This window comes from Microcaecilia unicolor, chromosome 3 (genome assembly GCF_901765095.1).
Source record: "Microcaecilia unicolor chromosome 3, aMicUni1.1, whole genome shotgun sequence".
Classification (NCBI taxonomy): domain Eukaryota; kingdom Metazoa; phylum Chordata; class Amphibia; order Gymnophiona; family Siphonopidae; genus Microcaecilia; species Microcaecilia unicolor.
This window is the reverse complement of record NC_044033.1, coordinates 269,077,013-269,096,568: the sequence shown is the minus strand read 5'-3', so window position 1 is coordinate 269,096,568 and position 19,556 is coordinate 269,077,013. Positions and strand designations below refer to the sequence as shown.

The 19,556-nt window shown below is 43.5% G+C and overlaps 1 protein-coding gene across 1 annotated transcript in view; it reads right to left on the bottom strand.

The window, feature by feature from the left end:
• The window catches only part of C3H6orf118 (chromosome 3 C6orf118 homolog), an 86,109-nt gene that overhangs the window by 9,611 nt on the left and 56,942 nt on the right, over positions 1-19,556 (bottom strand). Inside the window, 2 exon segments of the mRNA XM_030195441.1 lie at positions 2,157-2,218; positions 11,927-11,980. Coding sequence (XP_030051301.1) covers positions 2,157-2,218; positions 11,927-11,980 — 116 coding nt within the window.

Here is a 19,556-nt window from a genome sequence, read left to right as displayed (position 1 = left end):
ATTGTAAGTGTAGAGCATGTAATGAAGGTTTGAAACAGTCATTCAGGGTATATTGTGGGTAGTTACTAGGTTTCTCACAACTAGTGGAAATGGAGTGGGTCAGATTCAGACCCGGTGACTCGGTTGCAGGCTTTGGAGGTCCTGCTCATGCAACTGAATGGTACTCACCCCCATTGGTTGAATTCGGCTAATGTGGTTATCGGTTTGGAGCAGACAGGTCTACTTGTGCTCGGTGCTTGGATCCGAGGCGAATGATGGTGACTGAGCTGGGCTTTTCAGGGGTTGCTTAGAGGCCCTGCAGCATTGTAGGGCAGTCTGTTCTTGTCCACATCATTTTGCTGACTCGAGTTCGGTCCAGGTGTGCCTCCAATCTAGTTGGTGCAGAGCTGATTTCCTGCATAGACTGAAGGTTGTTTGCTGTGACTCTTATTATCACTGAGGACCATCCGATCCGCTGCAGGTGAATCACTCCGAGTGTCACTTGCATCCCTTATGGGTCTGTGGTTGAATGGTGTGGGCCTCTCTCGCTGAGGCCGTCTGTGGCAATTTGGGTGTGCAGGATAGGCTCCTGAAGCTCGATCATGGCTCAGCTTGCAGTAGGGTATGGTAACTCAGCCACCCCTCTGTGAAACCGCCAATCTTCCCAGCTCTGGCGCTGAGTCGCAAGGGGCAATATGGCATGGCCTCCGCAGGATGGGCTCTCAGAATCCTGGAGTCCACTCGTAGCTCAGTTTGAGGTGGGGTACATTGTTCCCGATATCGCGGTAGTCACTTTGCCAAGCAGCCGATCCTTCTCAGCTTTTTTGCTGAGTTGCATGGGGCTCTGCTGCACGGCCTCCACAGCTTGCCGAGGTCACTGTTGCAGATCCCCTTCCTTGATTCCAGTTCCCCCACACATACCACCCATGCAATCCTCCTTTACCTCCCTCCCATGATTCCAATCCCCTCATCCCTCCCCCTCCAATGCCCCCAGACCCCTTAGCACCCCCGGGACTTAACTGGAGGTGATTCCTGATAGTCTAGTAGGACAGGGCCAGAGTGGTCCTCTTCTTCTGCTCTGTCTGGCTCCAGGTTCAAAAAGGTGGCACTAACCGTAGCAGTAGTCTCACAGTACTACTGCTAGGGGTCAAGCATTATTTCAGAGTCTATTGCATAACGTGGGCCTTGGGTTTTTGGTTTTCTGTTTGTTGTTGTGGGTCTCTGATTGCCTGTAAGCCCCTGTCAAGTGACCCAAAGAAGGAGAAGGGGGATCCCATTAAAAATAAGTGAATCCATTGGCTCAAGATAAAGGAGAGTTGCTTTTAGGAAAACAGTAACTGTGAAGGAGAGCTCTGGGTGGGCAGTGGTGATACCTAGCCCAGAAGCCTGGGATAGGAGCCAGGGTATGCCCCTCCCATAGCCAAGGTGAGACAACGCAAAGGTCACCTTGGGTGGAGGTTAGACCAGGAGGGTCTGAACCTGAAGCATATAGAGGAGCACAGCCTTTGGAACACTGTCTTTGGGAAAAGGCATGAACTGGAGTTGTACAAAGTGTAAATAACCTTGTTTAAGAATGCCTTGTAACTTATACCCCATTAGGAGAAAAATGCAGGAATTCCACTGAGGGAATCCAGAGGAAGATTTATTTAAGGATTGTACTATTTGATGAAGAGTTCATGTAGTTGGATTTTCCTGTGGTTTGAAGTTGAAGAATAAACTGTTTGAGCTTTAAGCTGCTGACTGCAGAGTGGTCAATTTGGACTAGATACTGTATCGCTGTCCCCTCAAGACAGGCTATTTTAACTGCTAGCCTTACTTCCCACAGAGATTTGGACCATAACTTTTGGGTTCCTGGGGGAGAAGAAGGTAATCCCACCCACTAACACTTCTTTTCCCAGATGGAAGCACTGCGTGCCAAGAGAGTGAGTGAGGGTCCGACGGAGTCTGCCCTTCTCAGGGGCTCCAGTCCACTGGGACCCCAGAGCCAGAAGCATCCAGGCAAAGGGACGTTACATGTACTACTACATATGTTGGAAACTCATGCATATACATAGACATATGGAGTTTTGATTTTTTTCATAGTCACATGTTATTAGTTCAAAAGTAAGTCATATCACAGTACCATTCTATTCCTCAGCCTATTCTGTTTTATTGCTTAAACACCAATCTTCACTTACTGTTGAATTTCCCGTTTAATCCTGTGTTTATTTAGGGCCTTTTGTATTTCAAAATCAAGATCCTAGAGGGAAAAAAGTGAAAGAAGTTAATACCAAACATATCTATTGGTTTATAAATCCATTCTGGCAGAAGTCACTCTTTCTTGGAGAAACTTGTTTTATTTTCTTCTCTTCCTGCTCACCCCATTTGTTTCTTCTACTTTGTGGTCACTATCTGTTGGTATTGACCCTCATTTTACAAGCCTATTCACATTTGATACTTTTATATACTGACAGTTAAACATCTAATTTTTATTTTTATTTATTCACAAATATTTAATATACCAAAACAGCATCTATGCAGACATCTCTGTGGTTAATATAGTGAAAATGACAGTTACAAGTTTAAATATGGGGAAGGGGGAGAGAGAGAGAGACTGCTTCAGGGGTGAGATAGAAAACCTCCAAAGGCATCTTGAAAAAGGTGAGGTTTGAACAGAGATTTGAATTTGGGAAGAGAAGGTTGCAGTCTAAGGATGTGGAGAGAGGGAGTTCCACAGTTTAGGCCCTAGGTAACTGAAGGTGGTTTCTCTAGAAATGTTCAGATGGAGTGAAGAGGGGAGGGAAGGGGAGGGAAAGAAGATTATGCTGAGCTGAATAGAGTACACAGGAGGGGAGATAAGGAATGTGGAGTTCGCTGATGTAAGCAGAAGCAGTAGGAAGATGCCTTTTGAAAACTAGCAGAAGAACTTTGAACTTGATACACAGGAAAGAATAAAGAAGTGGACAGACATGATCAAAACTTTGGACATGATGGAGAAGCTTCACTGTGGTAGATTGGACTACTTGAAGACACTTGAGTGAGTAGAGGGGAAGACCAGCATAAAGAGAATTACAGTAAACGATATGAGGAATGACAAGGTTGAGGAGTAGAGAATGTATGAGAGAAGATAAAAGAATGGAGCACACAGAGGAATGAACAACAGTGATAATGGAAGGGTTAAAAGAGACCTTGGAGTCGAATGCAACAACCAAGATTGTTATTGAGTCCTTGAAAGGTAGTGGGCGACCACCAATGCAAGGAGCAGTAGAGGAGGTGATGTAGGGATTCAGGAAGAAGATGGCCTCACATTTGGAGCTATTGAGAAAGAGGAGATTCATTTTGAGCCAACTGGAGACAATGGAGAGATGAGACTTGAGGGAGTTGAGTGAGGAAGAGGGATCAGACATGTAACACAAAATTTGAATGTCATCTCTGTAGCAGAAAGGAGTGCAGGCTAGTTCCTGGATGATAGTAAGCAAAAGGACCAATAAGATATTAACGAGAGTAGGGGCAAGAATTGAGACCTGGGGATAATCAAAGACAGGTGACAAAGATTGCTCCTGTGTGAGTTGAAAGTTACATGTAGAAAGGTAACTTACATAAAAACATTTACATCCCCATTTTATAAAGTCAGGATATGCAAGTCTCAAACCCAAGTGCATGCAAATGGCAAGGAAGTGTGGTTTGGGTATGTCTTGGGTGGGACAAGGGCATGACCAGTTCATAGACATCTATTCCCCATTTCAGAAGGTGACTAAATGCCGGTGTCCTAAAAGATTGACATTGAGAGTTATTATACTTGCCACCAAAGTCATTTAGGATTTGGGAAACAGCTGCTATTGAGCAGCACTCCACTGAAGGGATTAAGGGGGGTTGCCCCCTTAATCCCCCAGTGGTTTTTGTCAAATGCCAAGCCGGCAAAAGAAACCAGTTACTGTGACAGCATCAGGATAATAGCCAGTTATGTTTCCAAGGTCACAACCGGTTGTGTACTGGCTTTGAAACCATTGATTTTTTAATACATTTATGTTTCTATAATGGATGGTTTTGCTGCATGCAACTTTTGCATAAATATGCATTTCTCTTGTATTTTAGAACAGGCTCTATGCCAGCAGATTCTGTTCTAAAATACTGGTGAAACTTGAGATGCACTGACCTGCACATCTTAAATCTTTCTTCTATGGCCTGTCTAAAATGGGGATGATTATGGTTTAAAAAACATAACAGAACAGCTAGAGTTTACTAGGGGTCTGCGGCCCAAAAATTTACACTTTGATTAATTTCCCTGTGTCATTTATGGGAAGGATTTTATTTGAATTTTTCTTTGTTTTGATTTTTTTCCATTTCAAAGCAATTTCATAAATAGTGCACGCCCTTCAAGAAAGAGTATGTCCTCACTGCAAAGACAGCACGCTCATTGCGAACAGTGAACATTTGTCACAGAGTGCACATTTGTTAATATTTTCCACATGGTTTTAAATGAATGCACATCCTTACAGTTTACTGCATAAGATCAGCACAGAAATATCTCCTCCAGCCAAATCATTCAGAACCTAGGCTGCTGATTCTTCGATCATGATTGCCTCTCCACAGGAGTTTCAGGTGTTGAAACTACTACATGGTAAGTCAGAACTCCATAACGAACAAGAAAGGAGTCTGCCATAAAAATTTAGACCCCCCCCTCCCCTTTACAATAACCATGCGTTAATGATGCAGTCAGTCATACAGTCAGTAGAGAGACCCTGCAGGTCAGTTAAGATGGTATAGCAAATTCTAAATAAATAAAATCTGCCTTGATACTATATGTACCTGGATTTTCAGTGTTATGGGCTCTACTCTCTGGAACGCATCTCAGACTAGAACAATCATTATAAATATTCAAGGAATGACTGAAGAAATTCTTATTCGGGGATGCTTATGGTACGTGACTGTAGCGAATGCCAGTGATCCTGATGTGCCTCCTGGCACCTCTTGGGGTGGACGGGAGCGGCATGCTATTGCTCTGTCTTTTCTGCTGTCCTGTCAATAACGTATTTCATTTTCTTTTTTTTTCTTTCCTAGATATTATGTAACTCTGTACACCACTCAGAATATCTACAGAATGAGCAATATATCAAATACTGATTAAACATGGATGACATCACCCACATGTGAGAATATATTATCCATAGGGGTCAAGCTGAGGCAGATAAGATAAAGTAAGAGGAGTTTAGACAGATAAGGGTGATTAACTTGAGGAAAATGCACATGCAGTCAGAAAGGGTGCATACAATGATTTCAGCTAATGAATGTGTAGTAGGGAAGTCCTGCAGCAGTATACAGAGCTGATGTTAGTCCTTGCATGTCTGACTAGCTAGTTACTTGCCTCTTCCACCAAAGGCTTGGGAAAAGAGCCAGGTTTTCACCTTAAGACTGAGGGAGGATATGATTGAGATTTACAGAAATAAGCTGTTTGAAAATTGCCCTACATGCTAGTGGATAAAAGCATTCATTGGCATCAGCAGTGTGAATACTTTTATGTTTAAATCATTTTTATTGATGATACAAACACCTCAAACATAAACACATGACAATTTAAGCAACTAATCATCACAATTTTCAATTTACCCCCCAACAAGAGAACCCTTCTCTCCCCCCATTCTTTCCCATTCTCCCCAACTCCCCTCCTCTTTCCCTATACTCATTGATCTTCCCAACTTTTATTATGTCCATTACAAGTTCAGAATGTAACCGGGCAGACGGGGCCAGCATGTCCCAAAAGGGTGCCCACCTCGATTGAAATTGTTCTCCAATTTGCGAATTGATATCTGTTATTCCCATCCTTTCAATACGCAACATCATCAACATCCGTGCTCTCCACTGCTGCAAGGTCAGGCCTCTCCTTGATAACCACTCTGTCAATATAGTTTGTTTGCCCACAAATATAGCACGTTGAGTAAATGATGTAAATCCTTTGGCCATGGGACGGTTTACTGTTATTTGACCAAACAGAAGGGCTGCTTGATATGCCCAACATTGCCGCCAGATTAAGTTGACATATTCTATCACATCTTTCCAAAATTTCTCCACCTCTTTGCACTGCCAGAAAATGTGCCCCAAATCCGCTCCCTCTGCTCCACACTTTGAGCACTCTCCCCAAGAGGAAAGGCCCATGTAAAATGCACGCCTAGGGGGCACATGTAGGCGCAATGCAAATTTGTATTGTAATTCCCAATGTACGGTCTGGTAGGATATTCGCCTAATTGATATTACATGGGACCTAATCTGGGCTATATTGATTTCAGTCTTGAGATCTACTGTCCATTGTTGTGACAGACGTGCATAATCCAGCTCCTCCGCCGTGTCCTTTATATGGCGGTGGTGAAAGGACAGGGGCACCTTTTGCTGGGACGCCAGGGAGAATGCCGATGAGAGTTCTTCCTACACATCCTCCGCTAGTGCCTCCCAAGATAATGAGATCACATAGTGTTTCAATTGTTCATAGAAAAATCAATCTTTTTGAGGTATCCCATATTCTGCTTGTAGATCGCAAAAGGCTTTATGTGTCCTTCCCTATTAACCACCTGCAGCAAGTACTCTATCCCCCGCTTCTTCCATCTGCAAAACACTGTATAAATCTGTCCAGGGGCAAAAGCGGTATTGTCACAGATCGGGAGGTAAGGAGTCACCTTTGGAGAAAAATGATGTAAGCGGCAAACCCATCTCCAGACTGCCTCTGCGTACGGCATAATCCTTGAATATTTCAGAATATGGGGTATAGGAGTCCCGGAGGAGTGTAAAAAGTTACTGAAGTGAACCCCTTCAGAGAGTTCAAGTTCCAGTGGAGTATCAGTAAAGTCTTGTGTACCTCGAAACCAGTCATTAATGGTTCTCATACCGCTAGCAATATTTAGGTATTGTATGCTCAACAGTCCCAATCCTCCATACTCCACCAGAACACAGAGCGTTGTTACCGCAGGACGGGCCCTCCTGCCCTGCCAAAGGAACTCTTGTGTCATAGCTTTCAACCTTCGTTCATCCTTACTTTTCATGTATAAAGGCAACAATTGCAAAACATACAGCCATCTAGGAGCTATAATCATGTTAAATAAGGCAATAGGGCCCAGCAGGGAGAGAGGGAGCCCGGCCCACGCTTTTAAACTACTTTGGTCTCCCTCAAAAACCGTTGGATATTAAGATCGTACAGATTATTAAGATCTGCCAGAATCTCTACTCCCAGGTATCGTATGTGATCTTTTACGCACTGAAAAGGTAATCTTTCCCCCCCACTGCTCCCCTTACCAGGGCCAATGTCCAACGCAATAGACTTGGACAAATTTAGTTTGAAACCTGAAAGTTGCCCAAAGTGTCCAATTCTATTTAATAATATTTTTATTGATCGCTCTGGATTGGTCAAAGTCAATAACAGGTCATCCGCGTATGCCAGCACCTTAATACATTTAGGCCCAACAGGGACCCCACTAATTGTATCGTCTTTCTTTAACGTATACAATAAAGGCTCTAGAAATATTACAAAAAGCAGGGGGGAGAGAGGGCAACCCTGCCTAGTGCCCCTCTCTATTCCAAATTCTGCTCCCTGAAGTCCATTGACCAATACACTTGCTGTGGGATGACAGTACAGCGTTTTGAGTGCTTGCAAATACCATCCTGTGAATCCTAGGTGTTCCAATGTACAGAATAGGTAATCCCACCGCACCTGGTCAAACGCCTTTTCCACATCTAAGGCGACGACAAGGGCGGGGTGTACTCTCTCTGAGCAGGCTGCCATGGCCAGTAGCAGTCTCCACACATTTTGAGTTGCTTGTCTATGTCTCACAAACCCTACCTGCTCTTGACCTATAAGGTTGGGCAATATATCCGCCAATCTACCAGCCAATATTTTAGCAAGCAGTTTGATGTCTATGTTTAGCAACGATATTGGCCGATAGGATTCTACTCGGTCCAATGGTTTCCCGGGTTTGGGAATCAAGGTGATCAAAGCCGCGTTAGCATATTTGGGGAATTGCCCAGGGTAATCATGGCCTCATAATAGTCTAGCATGGCCAAAAGCGCGTCCGGTGGTAGCAATTTGTAGTACTCCCCGGTAAACCCATCTGGGTCAGGAGCCGATCTAAATTTCTGGGATTTAATGGCCCATTGCAGCTAACACTGTCAGGGGGGCATTTAAACTTTCCACCTCTACTTCTGTTAACTTGACTATACCTGATCTCTCTAAGTATTCTTGCATTTGCTGTTTGGTTGTTTGTGGTTGAGTTGAGTACAGTTCAGAGAAATATTCAGTAAACATCTGTCCTAAATGTTCTCTGGAGTTAACAGGTTTCCCTTGCTTGTCCCTCAATACAAGTATCGCCCGAGACCCTCCCCAGTTTCTAATAACTTTTGCCAAAAGGGTACCTGTCTTATTCCCGTATCTCTGCAACCTATATTTTTAGTAAAGGGAGGAACGGGTCTCTTGCTCCTGCAATAAGGTGTTTAATGTTGTCTGTACCACTTTTAATTCATCCAGAGTTATCTGGTTGGGTTTATGTATGTATCTCCTCTTTGCTTTTTGAAGCTGCCTTTCCAATTGTAAAATACTAGCCATTTTACGCTTTTTCCTCATGCTGCAATATGAAATAATATCTCCCCTTACACCGCCTTAGAGGCGGCCCAGAATAAACTAGGTTGGTCTCGGGCGTGTTCACTATTATTCTCCATATAATCTTTCTACTTACTACGTATGTACTCTTGAAAATGTGGGTCTTTGTATAGGTATGCTGGAAATCTCCAGTCTCCTCCTCCCTGCTTATCTGCCGGCATCTCCAGATCTAGCCAAATTATGGCATGGTCTGAGATCTCTTCAGGTCCCACCTCTGCTGCCCTAACCTAAGAATGCCCTAAGAATGATCAACGAACAAGCCTCCTTCCGTAAACTACTGAAGACACACCTGTTCGAACAAACTTATGGAAAGAGCCAATACACATAGAGACCACTCACTGTCCACAATGCAATACACATCCACATCTGATCCATTATCCCTTTATCCAGTCAACCATACATTCGTCCACGGAACTATGTACACTATATGTCTAGGCGCCTAATAATGCCCTTTTTTCCCATTGTCTCTTTCTAATTTCTCTGTGTTTTGTCCCATTGTTATACTACCAACGATATTCGAATGCCTCGCACAACTCTGTTCAATGTAATCCATAACTTAGTTGTAACAAATGTATTTCTATTATTCAAGTATTATTGTAAGCCACACTGAGCCCGCAAATAGGTGGGAAAATGTGGGATACAAATGCAATAAATAAATAAATAAATAAATAACCATTGCAAATAAGGACCTCTCTACCAGTGTATAGTCTAACCTTGCGAGCGTTCCGTGGGCTCTGGATCTGTGGGTATAGTCACGCTCGCTTGGATGCAACACTCTCCACGCGTACACTAGGCCTAGCAATCTCTGAAACATAGCGAACTCTTTGCACCTTTGCCCAGCATAGTATGGAGAGGTCGAACTTGTTGTATCTTGGCGCGGGTCTGAAACCATGTTAAAATCCCCTACTACTATTAATTCTGCGGTCTTGTGTTGCAGGCAAATGTTGGCCAACCCGCTAAGAAAGCCAGGGATATGTTCGTTCAGGCCATACAAATTTGCTAATATGAATTCAAATCCTTGTAGCCATACCTTTACAATTATATATCTTCCCTACTTTCCTTGCGCAATCACTTTAAGTTTGCATGGGAGTCCCTTCCTAACCAAGATTGCTAAGCCACCCCTATGCCCCTGTGCTGCTCTGGAGTGGCATTCTCCTACCCAACTCCTACATAATTTAGCATGTTCTGTATCATTCAGTCTTGTTTCCTGCAAACAGGCAATATCTACTTTATGTCTTTTTAGAGCTTGCAATATTTTTGCCCTTTTATGGGAGTGCTAATACCCCCCACGTTCCATGATATTATCCGGGCTGGCATATTGCGGTCACACTACATCCACCAAGACCATCCAGAGCGGGCTGTGTCAAATGGTTCGCTATTAACTTGTGTTTATCTCCCCGGGCACCCTGGACCCCAAACTCCCACCCCGAGTCACCCTCTATTGTGTACTTTAAAATCTCCTTTAACCTATGGTAAATTACAAATTTTCGGGAATGCCCTCCCCCCCAAACTTACCCCTACCCCCCAACTAACCCACTCCATCCCCTTAAAGCTTAGGGGAAGAAGTGAAACCACGTATGGCACCTGGTGCCCCCCCCCCCCCCCACCTTGAGACAGTAGAATAATCATCAACAATACAGAGATTTACAACTTTAAACACCAAACCTTTAAATGTCTTCTTTGTTCACTGGTCTCTAAACCAAAAAGTTACAGCGAGTCCAGTATCTTATGTTCTAATAGGTATTGCTTGGTATCTGCCATCTTGCTGAAGGTCTGCCACGTGTCTTGTACCAGTACTCTCAGCCTTGCTGGGTATTGCATCGCAAAGCGTATCTTTTTTGCAACCAAGGCCGCGCACAATGGATGGTACTGTCTCCGCCGCTCTTGTACATCTGTGAAGAAATCCTGAAAGATCAATATATTTTTTCCATTGTATTTCAGCGAATCTCGTTTGGTACAGAATCCTTGTAATATTTCTATCTTGTGTCTGTAATTCAGTATCTTTGCCACAACAACACGTGGCTTGTTTTGGGTCTCTGTTTTCTGGCCCACGCGGTGGGCCCTTTCAATCACCAACGAGCCCATCGAATCTGTTAATGCCAGTTCTTTAGATAGCCAGTTTTCCAGCCATACCTCCAGGTTCCGTTCTGGAAGGGATTCCACTAATCCCACTATGCGGATGTTGCTCCTAGGTGCGCGATTTTCTATATCATCTAGCTTACTTGCCTGTTCTCTGAGTTGTTGTTTCATGGTAGCAATATCGGGACCATAGCCCCGGGAGTCATTTTCCAACGCTACTATCCGGACCTCTGCATCTGATACTCGCCTTTGTAACCCATCGTGAAAGCCCTCGAGCTTGCGATCCAAAGCCGCCCATTTAGGTTCCCATGCTTTCACTATGGCTGCGGTCAACTGATCAAGTTGCGTGTCAGTAAACTCTGTTGGCGCCATGCCGTTTCGTCCGCCATCTTGGGATCCCCTCCGCTCAGTTTTGCTTTTTCTTTTTTGGCGGATCTTTGCGCCATTCCCGCCAGAGTTACTTCTCAGGTATTTGTCCATATATCTTGCCATTCTAGGCTAGCGAAAATTTATCTTTGAAAATCTAGGAATTTGCAAAGTGGCGGTGTGGGGGCTCCAGAGCTCTTGCAAGCTGCTGCTGCTTAGCTCATGGCACCACGTGACCTCCCATGAATACTTTTAACTGCAAGAAAAGAAGGGCTACGTCAGGGGAGACCAAAAAGGGGCCCTTTTACAAAGTGGCGGCAAACTCAACATGGGCTTACCGCTCGATAAAAAGGAAGTACCGCTGGGCCACTGCAGTAGCCCCATGGTAATTCCCACCCTCAGCATGCCATCACATCTACCCAGTGGTAACTAGTGTGGGAGCCCTTATGGCCACCTCAATGGTTGGTAGTAAGGGCTACTCCAGAAATTACCGCACAGCAAGTGCTTCACTTGCCACACGGCCATTTCCTGAAGAAAAGAAAATCCTACCTTTTATCCACTGCAATAAAAGGGGGCCTCAGTGTGCATCAAAAATACGCGCCGATGCCAGCACAGGCCCCCTTTTGCCGCAGCTTGGTAAAAGGGGCCCTCACAGTTTTGCATTTTCAAACCTACACATGCTTTTTTTCAGAGGGAAAGTATTGACACAAAAAGCAGTTGCAAACTTTTCCAAGTACTTTTTCCCCAGGCATATTCTAAGGAAAAGAATGCTCGTATTTTCCCTTTGGGAACAGGCACACTACCCCTTCATGAAAGTACCCAAGAACTTTGCATCGTGTTTTGAGAGCTGCCCCCTAATTAATCTATTTGCAGCCGTTCTCTTACCTTGCACGTTCTCTGAAGCAATCTGTTTGAAGATTGTAATCTCACAGCTTTAGCCTGCAGAAGTAATAAACAGACAGTGCCCTGTTTACTTAGCCGCACTAGCGTTTTTAGTGCTCGCTAATAATTAGTGCGTGCTAAACCATGTCACCCACAGGAACATATGGGTGACTCTAGCATTTAGCGCACGCTAAAAACCTAGCACAACATAGTAAGCAGGGCTCTTACTTTTTAGTGCTACAGACGTTTCATATACTTGCATTTTTTAAACACCAAAATTTTAGGCATCAGTCCTGTACTGTAGCACAGCTGCAAAATTCTTGTTTACATTGAATACTGTGATTCACAAAGTGGTCTTTCATCCTCTTCCTCTGCTTTTCTGACTCATCATATAGGTGCCCAACCATCATGTGCTTTTTGTAGAATACCAGACTGATGGTGACACAATTAAAAGAAGTATGGACAAAGAGGAAAGAAGGATGGCAAATAGTCTTGTACAATGGATAGTTCTGTGATATTTTGTAAACAATATAATCCTGAATAATGAGATGTTCAAGGCTGTTCATTACAACAAATGAAGTTCTATTCTGACATACAGTAATTATTGCTAATGTTTTGTAAATTTGAGATTTGGGCATGAGATACAAAGATTTTTTTTCCTGTTTTGATGTCTCTATAAGTTTCAATATCAATATTAGCGCATGTTATCTCATGCAAAGCTGATTTTATACTGGTTATTTATTTATTAATAATAATTAATAATGCCTTTATCACATGCTATCGGACCGTATATTGTATATGTGGGGACTTAAATTCCAATAGAGCTCACACAATGTCCCAAACAATAATGCTTTACATAAAGATACTTTTCTTCATATATGTATAACAGAACTTTATTTTGTTATGATTATAGCCAAAAGTGTCATCAGGCTATTCTTATACATGTGTAATATTCTCGACCATATCCAACTTACTATGGGGATCTTCAGATACTAATGCAGCTCACACCATAGGAACTCAGTGTTCCTTATTCTAAAAAGAAAAAAATGTTTTTGGGGTGCAAATCGTCATAGGATCACCCAAGGTATTTTTTTATTATGTCAATTTTAAACATCTTCAGTGTCAAACATTTTTCCAAAACGTGAATAGTAAGAAGCAGCACTTATCTTTTACTATGGAACTTTGTAAGTCTAAGTGCTTTGAAAATATGCCTCTATATCATCCACAGCAACTACAAGACATAGTAACATAGTAACATAGTAGATGACGGCAGAAAAAGATCTGCACGGTCCATCCAGTCTGCCCAACAAGATAAATCATATTTGCTACTTTTTGTGTATACCCTACTTTGATTTGTACCTGTGCTCTTCAGGGCACAGACCGTATAAGTCTGCCCAGCACTATCCCCGCCTCCCAACCACTGGCTCTGGCACAGACCGTATAAGTCTGCCCAGCACTATCCCCGCCTCCCAACCACCAGTCCCGCTTCCCACCACCGGCTCTGGCACAGACCGTATAAGTCTGCCCAGCACTATCCCTGCCTCCCAACCACCAGCCCCACCTCCTGATCTTGACTAAGCTCCTGAGGATCCATTCCTTTGGCACAGGATTCCTTTATGCTTATCCCATGCATGTTTGAATTCCGTTACCGTTTTCATTTCCACCACCTCCCGCGGGAGGGCATTCCAAGCATCCACTACTCTCTCCGTGAAAAAATACTTCCTGACATTTTCTTGAGTCTGCCCCCCTTCAATCTCATTTCATGTCCTCTCGTTCTACCATCTTCCCATCTCCGGAAAAGGTTCGTTTGCGGATTAATACCTTTCAAATATTTGAACGTCTGTATCATATCACCCCTGTTTCTCCTTTCCTCCAGAGTATACATGTTTAGTTCACCAAGTCTCTCCTCATACATCTTGTAACGCAAATCCCATACCATTCTCGCAGCTTTTCTTTGCACCACTTCAATTCTTTTTACATCCTTAACAAGATACGGCCTCCAAAACTGAACACAATACTCCAGGTGGGGCCTCACCAATGACTTATACAGGGGCATCAACACCCCCTTTCTTCTGCTGGTCACACCTCTCTCTATACAGCCTAACAACCTTCTAGCTATGGCCACCGCCTTGTCACACTGTTTCGTCGCCTTCAAATCCTCAGATACTATCACCCCAAGATCCCTCTCTCCGCCCATACCTATCAGACTCTCCCCGCCTAACACATACGTCTCCCGTGGACTGTTTTCTTGGGTGAAGACTCCTAACTCAGAACGCAGAAATTTGTACTTGCAGTTGGAATTTGTTTTTCTTTTCTTTTTTTTTAACTATGTGCATCATTCTGTACTTGTTCACATTAAATTTCATCTGCCATTTACATGCCCTGTCTCCTAGTCTCACAAAATCCTTCTGCAAATACTCACTCTCTTCTGCCATTGAAACAACTTTGAATAATTTGGTGTCATCTGCAAATATGTTCACCTCACTCACTCTCACCAGATCGGTTATGAATATGCTATACATCTCATGCTAAGAATCATGAGATAGGACACAATGCCCTTTTGTGGCAGTACGATTGAATGGTCAATTATCCACGTGGAAAAGAGTCAGAAGCATTAATGGAGTGACCCAAGGGTCTGTACTGAGACCTATGATGTATAGATCATAGGTCTCAGTACAGACCCTTGGGTCACTCCATTAATGCTTCTGACTCTTTTCCACGTGGATAATTGACCATTCAATCGTACTGCCACAAAAGGGCATTGTGTCCTATCTCATGATTCTTTACTTTCCTAAGGAGTCGCTCATGAGGGACTTTGTCAAACGCCTTATGAAAATCCAAATAAACTATACCAGCTTATTTTCGAAAGAGAAGGCCGGCCATCTTTCGACACAAATCGGGAGATGGCCGGCCATCTCTCAAGTCCAGCGAAATCGGCATAATTGAAAGCCGATTTTGGTCGGCCTCAACTGCAGTCCGTCACGGAGCCAGCCAAACTTCAAGGGGGCGTGTTGAAGGTGTACCGAAGGCGGGAAGGGGGCATTTTTAACACATGGCCACCCTCAGCCGATAATGGAAAAAAGAAAGCCGGCCCTGATGAGCATTTGGCCGACTTTACTTGGTCCATTTTCAGGACCAAGTCTCAAAAAAGTGCCCCAACTGAGCAGATGACCACCGGAGGGAATCAAGGATGACCTCCCCTTACTCCCCCAGTGGTCACCAACCCCACGCCCACCAAAAAAAAAATTAAAAATCATTTTTTGACAGCCTCTATGCCAGCCTGAAATGCATTACCCAGCTCCATGACAGCAGTATGCAGGTCCTTGGAGCAAATTTTAGTGGGTGCAGTGCACTTCAGGCAGGTGGACCCAGGCCCATCCCCCCCTACCTGTTACACTTGTAGTGGTAAATGTTAAGCCCTCCAAATCCCCCCAAAACTCAATGTAGGTGCCCCCATTCATCCCTAAGGGCTATGGTAGTGGTGTACAGTTGTGGGTAGTGGGTTTTGGGGGGGATTTGGGGGGCTCAGCACCCAAGGTAAGGGAGCTATGCACCTGGGAGCTATTTTTGAAGTCCACTGCAGTGCCCCCTAGGGTACCCGGTTGGTGTCCTGGCACGTGAGGGGGACCAGTGCACTACAAATGCTGGCTCCTCCCACGACCAAATGCCTTGGATTTGGCCGGGTTTGAGATCGCCAGCATTAGTTTGCAATATCGTCGAAAACCGATGCCGACCATCTCAAACCCGGCCATCTCTGACATTTGGCTGGCCCTAACCGGATTATCGAAATGAAAGATGGCCGGCCATCTTTTACGGTAATACGGTTCGGGACCGCTGTTTGCGGCGCCGGCCATATAGCTGGCCGCCCATGTAGATGGCCGGCGTCGTTCGATTATGCCCCTCTATAGCAACCAGTTCACCATTATCTTCTTGCTTATTTACACCTTTAAAAAATCTAAAATTGGTGAGGCAAGAGACTTGCCTTTACTGAACCAGTGCTGATTCATTTTTATTAAGCTGTATCTATCTATATGGTCAATATTTTTTATTAGTACAACTTCAACCATTTCCCCTGCCACTGACATCAAACTCACCAGTCTATAGTTCCTCAGATCAGCTCAGAAGCCTTTTAAAAATTGCCATTCCAGTCCTCAGGTAGATGGCCATTTGAATGATAAGTTATAGATTACTAGTAACAAGTTAGCAACTTCATGTTTGATCTCCTTCAAAACTTTGGGGATGACCCCCCCCCCCCCCCCCAGTCATGGAGATTTGTTACTCTTGAATTTGTCAGTTTGATCTGTTACATCTTCTAGTCTTCTAGGGCCTCTTTTACAAAGCCACACTATCACTTCTCGGTGCGGCAAATAAGAGGAAGCTCATTCAGTTCCTATGGGCTTCCTTTCATTTGCCGCACAGGAATTGCTATTGCGGCTTTGTAAAAGAAGCCCATAGTGATGTACTTCAGTTGCTCCACATTGAGGGGCATAATCGAACGGCGCCGGACAAATAGATGGGGGGAGGGTGATGGAAAGTTTAGAGGTGATTGCAAGCATAGGCAAGTTAGGTAAGGGATAAGGAAGGGGAGGCACGAAAGAAGGGAGGACCTATAGGAAGGCAGGTAAGACAGGAAGTCTTACAGGTGAGGTGGGAAAGAAGTGACCTCTGGGAGCAAGAAGGGTGGTGCCCGCAATGTGCACTCACCATTTTAGCCTGCTGCTCCCACGGCTCTCCCACCCCACCCGCCCTATATCAAGGAGGTGTAGTGTCTTGTTTCAGCACTCCACAGGCAGGGCGGTGGGTCCTAGCCTGAAAGAGCACACAGCACTATGTTTCAAACAAAAGCAAGGTAAAAGGTCATGTGTTTGTTGTCCTATGCTAGCAGTAGCATGGATGATGTTTAAGACCAAGGGCAGTTCCCCTCTTGTACAGAAGGGGCCAGTGCCAGATTAACAGATGATCAGCGGAGCCTACCTCAGACTTGGACGGAATGGGGAGGCTGAAGGCTTCAAGAAAGAGAGTCAACGGTTACGAGAGGGAAGATGCTTTTACGGCAATCTCTTGAGCAAAGATGTGATGTTAGCACCTGGGCATGTCAGCGCGGTATATGCACCAGGCAGAGCAAAAAACTGCAGCGTGATTATGGCAGAAAGAGAGAGAACTGTGTGACTCAGAAGGCTAGGCCACTTTGCCTCAAATGCTCTAGATAGAAATGGAGTCATAAAATTGATTGTTTATTACTTTAAAATGTATACTTGATTGGAAATTGCTTGCTACTGTGAATGTATTCATAGATATAAACTGTAGAATGTTGCGGCCACAATAAATTCCACTCTTTGTCGGATAACTGGTCAAGTGTGAATATATACTGTGTATGGTTTGGAATGAAAGGAGAGTGCTGAAGTGCCACCTGCCACCTGCCCAGTTTGACACATATTCATTGTGGAAATCTTGAAAACCCAACTATGTTGTGGCCCCCAAGGACTTTGGTTTCCCACTTCTGCATTATATAATAAGATTTATAAATTAAAGCAAGTTACTAATAGTGTTTCATCGTATGTAGTAGTGTACATTATTTAATGACCCTGTAAAAAAAACTGTATGTAGGAAGACAACCTGCAAATTAAAAGTCAGGTTGACGGCCATAAATATTATCTTAATAAAGTAAGCATGAAGCTCCAATGGTCTCACTGTGTAGAGATGGGTCATTAATTTTCTGATTTATGCTGTAGTGTGGTGGATCAGATGTCAGAGAGTATTTGTGATGGCAATAAGGTAAAAGCTCAGTTGCATTTGGAAAAGAGATGGATATTTATGGGAGCATGAGTTTGACTGTTTTTCATTAACAACGTGCGATTCCAATATGTCTGCTTGATTCAAGGACTGTACAGACAGAATTCTTTGGGAATCAGTTGTGGATAGTTGATTGGTTAGAGACAGTTCTCCCTGAGTAAGGAGTCAATTGTTCAGCAATGGAAGGAAGCATGAATGGCTCTTCTCTTTTGGACACCAAGGTAGTGTGTTAGCATCATGTGATAGCCAGATTGATAGACTGAATATCAGCTTTTTAAAAAATTCTATTTCTCTGAGGCAGTAGTAGGCAAAATGGGGACCTTTATCAGGTTTCTATAAAGATAATTGAATATAATAAAGATAAGTAAAATCAATAAGCAAATCTGCTGTTTAATGTTTTATTTAGAAGTTTTTATATCAAGTAACTAATGTTTTATCCTATAAGCCATTAGTCAAGTAGGCTGAAAACGTTCTAAGGCCTTTCCTCCTCATAATTTTTTCTTAATTGTATATAGTCTATCCACAGAATGGCACATTGTGGGGGCAATTCTATCACTTGGCACCTCAAGATAGGTACCTTGATGCCACGAACTGAATGCCAATTCTATAACAGCATCTTGATGCTAAGATTCCATTATAGAATACTAGTATAAGTCAGCATCGATGTGCCTACATTTAGGTATGCCCACTTATGTCAGGACTGTGGCTGTTGTAACATGGCACACCTAAAAGAGCCATACAGGGCATGCAACTTATAGGATTCTATACGTTGTGCTTGCAAGTAGGAGACATGCTCATGTCCCACCCATATGTACACCCTTTACGGTTATGTACCATGGAATTTATGTGTTCCCTTATAGAATAGCTCTTAGTGCTCTTGCATTCATTACTGCCAATTAAGTTGCCATTCATGCACGCAAGGTGCACATAACTACATGTGCCCAGCTATATAATTGCCCTTCACATGATTTATATATCATTATAAAGGCATCCTCCACATAACATAACATAACATAACAACAGTGGTATTTGTATACTGCTATAACCACAAAGTTCTAAGCAGTTCACAATATCCGCTAGGAAACCAGGACAATCTCCTAGAAATTATAACACTCAAATCATTAAAAAAAACAAATAATGCTAATTATGAGACAAGACAAATTTCTTGAAAAGATAAGTTTTAAGATTCCTCCTAAATAAAACATAGGATTAAAACACAGTGAGAATTCTTGCCAAACTTTAGGGGCTTGATAAGCCAACAATAGTTCACGAATTTCCAATCTCCTACAACCTTTGGCTGAAGGAAAGTTAAAAGGAGAATTGTTTATGGTTCTTCGGGATCTAAGCTGGAATAGCTCCATCTAAAACCTTAAATAAAAGACAAGCAAATTGAACAAAACCCTGGCCTCTATCAGCAATCAGTGTAATTTTATAAAATACGCACGAGATCTTGTCTGATTTTTTAAAGAAAAAATTAAATGCACCACTGTGTTCTGTATTGTCTGAAGCTTTCTTAATTTATACTTTGCACTCCCAGAAAAATCAAATTACAATCATCTGTCTTCGACAATATCAACGATTGGACTAGAAGTCTGAATTTGTCAGTTTCCAAAAAAGCATCTCACCTGTCTCAGGGGGTCTTTTGCAAAGCATCGGTAAGCCCAACGCAGCCGCCGACGGTAGTTCTGCCCCAAGCGTGTGCCATTTCCAGGGGAAAAAGAAAACTCCCAGAAATGGCTTGTGCGGCAGTAACCTGGCAGTAAACGGGCATTGCCGCATGCTGCCCGGTTACAGCTGGGTTACTGTGGGGGCCCTTATCGCCACCTCAGTGGGTGTCAGT